The 3,781-nt window shown below is 38.7% G+C and overlaps 1 protein-coding gene across 2 annotated transcripts; it reads right to left on the reverse strand.

The window, feature by feature from the left end:
• Positions 1 to 329: 329 nt before the first annotated feature.
• On the reverse strand, positions 330 to 3,580 carry LOC120625793 (THAP domain-containing protein 5-like). Of its 2 annotated transcripts, none has more exons than XM_039893004.1 (4): positions 3,401 to 3,580; positions 2,301 to 2,481; positions 1,033 to 1,247; positions 330 to 843 (listed from the first exon to the last, which is right to left on the reverse strand). In XM_039893004.1, exons 1-4 carry the CDS (start codon positions 3,478 to 3,480, stop codon positions 774 to 776), a joined length of 546 nt encoding a protein of 181 aa, XP_039748938.1. In that variant the 5' UTR covers positions 3,481 to 3,580; the 3' UTR covers positions 330 to 773. The 2 variants fall into 2 exon arrangements, with proteins under 2 accessions (XP_039748938.1, XP_039748937.1); XM_039893003.1 differs by having other exon boundaries at positions 1,007 to 1,247.
• Positions 3,581 to 3,781: the final 201 nt, after the last annotated feature.

The following is a 3,781-nucleotide window of genomic DNA, read 5'->3' on the forward strand; positions in this document are numbered from 1 at the left end:
AAACAAGAATGTCTGTGATACACCCCCTTGCCGCGGGGAGCACATAAAGCTGTCCTACGCCTGTAATATATCCCGCATAGTTGGAAAATCTCTCCGAAGATTGACCACCGTAGAACAAATCAGCATGGACAGGAGACTAGGTTGACGGCCGATAGGCGCAGTGGACAGCGACCCTGCTTTCTGAGTCAAAGGCCGTGGGTTCGATTCCCACAACTGGAAAATATTTGTGTGATGAGCATGAATGTTTTACAGTGTCTGGGTGTTCATGTATATTATTCATAAAAATATTCATCAGTCATCTTAGTACCCATAACACAAGCTACGCTTACTTTGGGGCTAGATGTGTGTAATGGCACAGTATATTTATATTTATTTATATTTACTATTTTCTCCCCGGGGAAAGGATAAAAATGTATCTTTCCCACAGCTTTATCAATGTGTAATAAACGGTGATAAACTTCTCTTATTTCCAGTTCCCATGCTTTAGCAATGGACGCGTTAATTATATCCTTTGTCATTTGTCAGATATTATCGGGGGATATAATTTTTGTCTCCTGCCTGAGCTAGCCCTGCAGTCAGCGAAACTATGTGTGCTCGACTCAAGGCCTGGCCCCATGGGAGGGTTTGCCTTTAATAACCAGGCTGGGCATTGCAGTGATCGTAAGAGCTGGTAGTAGTATCACAGAGAACGCTGCTGGCCGTTCTGTTATATTCCCGTCCCTACCTTCCGGAAGAACAGGGGTGGTGACAACTGTATTTTGATCACTCAACATTCACTTACTGTGTCCAAAATCTGGATTTATGAAATCTTCTGAGTTGTGTTCGGGCAGTAGTTGGCTCGCACTGTAATAGTGTAGAATGTTAGAGTACAGGGATATTTCAACTTTTCACTACACTGTTAAAATAGCTATCTTATTATAACGGAGATGAAAAAATTTATATTCTGTACTATTATGTCTGTGTCCTTGTATTTTGAATGCCTACTATAAGAACTACAATCACCTACCCTCAGCTTGCTTGTCTTGTCTGTACCTGATCAAATGTTTGATTATATTCTTCATATTGTCAAGTTTCGTCCGCATTCGCTTTCTCCCTTGCCACAAGAGATATAGCCGTCTCTTTCTATTCTCCGCTATTACTTCTAATCTGCGAACTTTAAATTTCAACTGTATAACTTCCTCTGTATCCGTTGGTTTTATGTCTACTATCGGTATGTTGGATATGGTTGGTGCAGGAGATTGGCATATCTATAACAAAAGATATTTGACAATTACTGTCAAAAAAAGAACACTTATGGCACAGACACAAACACAACAAAACAACAAGAGATTGATGTTAATTGTCGTTCCTGATATATCCGTCCGTCGTCCACCGCTAGACATGGTCTTTTGTTGGTTTTAAAATCCACATTCGTGAGCCGCTTGTTTCGGCCCAAAGCGACTTGTTTGTTGTTGTTTGTCTATTTCGTTGGGAGCCGACCAAAGCAGCCTTTTCCGATATAGGGATGTCATTCCAGCAGACCCTAACGTCCATAGGTTCTTCGAGCTTTGTGCCCTGCCCATTGCCACTTCAGCTTCAAGACTATTGAGCTATGAGAGACTCACGTATTGATCACGTAGAGACACCTAGCATAGCTCTCTCCATCGCCCGCTGAGTGACTCTAACCCTTCTTATGAAACTCTTACTCTGGGCCTTATGAGAGGCCACGTTTCAGATCCGTTAGTCATCACTGGCATCAAGCAACGCGCGCTCATCTTTATTACATTAAAAATTGAACTGAACAAAGTCACTTGAAATATTCTTACATGTAATTGTTTGCTAGTTTTATTTAGCCTAGTTGTATGCAGCATAAGTTTATTGTCAAACAAATCTGTGTAAGATTTGTTTCATGCTCAGTCAATGCACCCAAAGAAACCCTACATTAATACCAAACACCCAGGCTGATTTTGAGTTGAAAAAAAATTGTGGGGGAGGTCTAATCAGGGGACTTGGTCACTTTTTCTCTTTTGGAAAGCGTTAAAATTTATATAATTCAAAGTGATTAGCACAGCTAGCTTCCAAGTACACATTTAAAGCAGCTGAATTTAAAAAAAAAGGAATATTAAGCAGGAGGTATACTCAAAACTGAAAATATGTCACAAGTGTTCTACAAAATTTTAAAAACGGTTTGGGGACCCCTCCTGATCTTTGTTTAAGTAACATATTTCTGCAAGAAAACCCCTTAGGGGTTCTGTATCTCAGTTGACCCCAAATTTAAGCTTATATTTCGCCCCGCTGGAGGCCTAAGCCATATTACTTACAGATATATTAATACTAGGTACAGCATTTATGCAAAGTCGACGCAGTCCGCTTTCTGTCAAGTAAAAATCTTGGGCATCAAAATGTTCCGAGCAGACCACACTACATTTTGTGGAAGACCACTTATTGCCACGGTTCACAGATATCTCCCATTGGCGGCGTCTATCTGTGTCTTGGGGAAACCTAAAATTAAAACACTTACGTCAAATATATTTCATAAGTCAACAGCCAGCAATCTTTTATAAGCACCTTTAAGCGAGTATAAAGTTTCTGGCAAACATGTACTACTGTACAAACTGCATATTTGTACAATATTGTGAAAAACCATTTAGAAAAGTGGGTTAAATAAACGGCTCTGTCCTTTCCAATGTACCCCGTATCTCTATTCAGTTCTTATATGGAGAATTTTCAAAATTTAAATCACATGTGAGGTTAAGATTTTAAGTTAATATAACTAGCTCCCATGTGAGATTGATAAAAGTTGTTGAGCTTTTAAATATAATGAAAACCCTATTGACATTATTATCTTTTCTGACTATTTTATTCAACAGTTATAATTGACAGACCCAGCAGACCCACCCAATGATAATTATGCCAGCAACCAGACCCTACAGACAGACTTTGCAATGCTGTCAGACAGTAAATAAATAAGCACAATGGTGGTACTTCCCCACACTAACTAGCTTTGTAATAATACAATTAAATAGTATAATTTACACCCGTTATGTGGCAGGAAGGCATCTGTGGAATACATGGAGCCACCCAAAATGTTTAATTGCATCAGGAAACCATTGCAGTGATGCCAGTTCGCAACCAAATGGTAAGCCAAACTTGGTGGCTAAGGGCCTCAGGGAGGATCTAACGCCTTTGATCCATCAAAACTTTTGTTACATAGGATCAGGTTACATTAGCTAAATTACAGTCCATGTTAAAGTAGCATAAGATGTCTAAACTCTCTACTTTACTTTCAAAGAACTGGCTGTTGAGACATGACTTGACCTAAAATATCCTTTACTGTCTGCTTACTGTATCAGCACGGCTAGCATGGGCAGGAGACAATTATCAACAGGATAACATTTTATCTTAAGTATTAGGTGCCTACCTGTGGAACGTAATGCCGTGTTTATCTTTTTTTAATTTAGCCGAGGTATTTTTACAACTCTGAACAGCGCAATAAACCATTACTGAGTACTAGGATCTAGAATCCAGTAGTCAGCACTCACTCACAGGATTTGATATAGTTTTATGTTGTTATTTACCTTTATTTATTTACATGTCTCAGATAACTTTTACTTCAGCTTCAAATATCAAAGTTGTCGTTGGTCTACAGAAGGTAATCTGTAGTTTGTTAGTCATTACTGGTCTGTGGTCGCATTCACTACAGGTTATAATACTTGGTTTTATAAATATTTTATTTTATAACGCATATATTGATTTTATATTTTGATTTAATATGTTACTATGCGTTACTACTAGACAACGG

This window comes from Pararge aegeria, chromosome 8 (genome assembly GCF_905163445.1).
Source record: "Pararge aegeria chromosome 8, ilParAegt1.1, whole genome shotgun sequence".
In the NCBI taxonomy this organism is placed as follows: Eukaryota; Metazoa; Arthropoda; class Insecta; order Lepidoptera; family Nymphalidae; genus Pararge; species Pararge aegeria.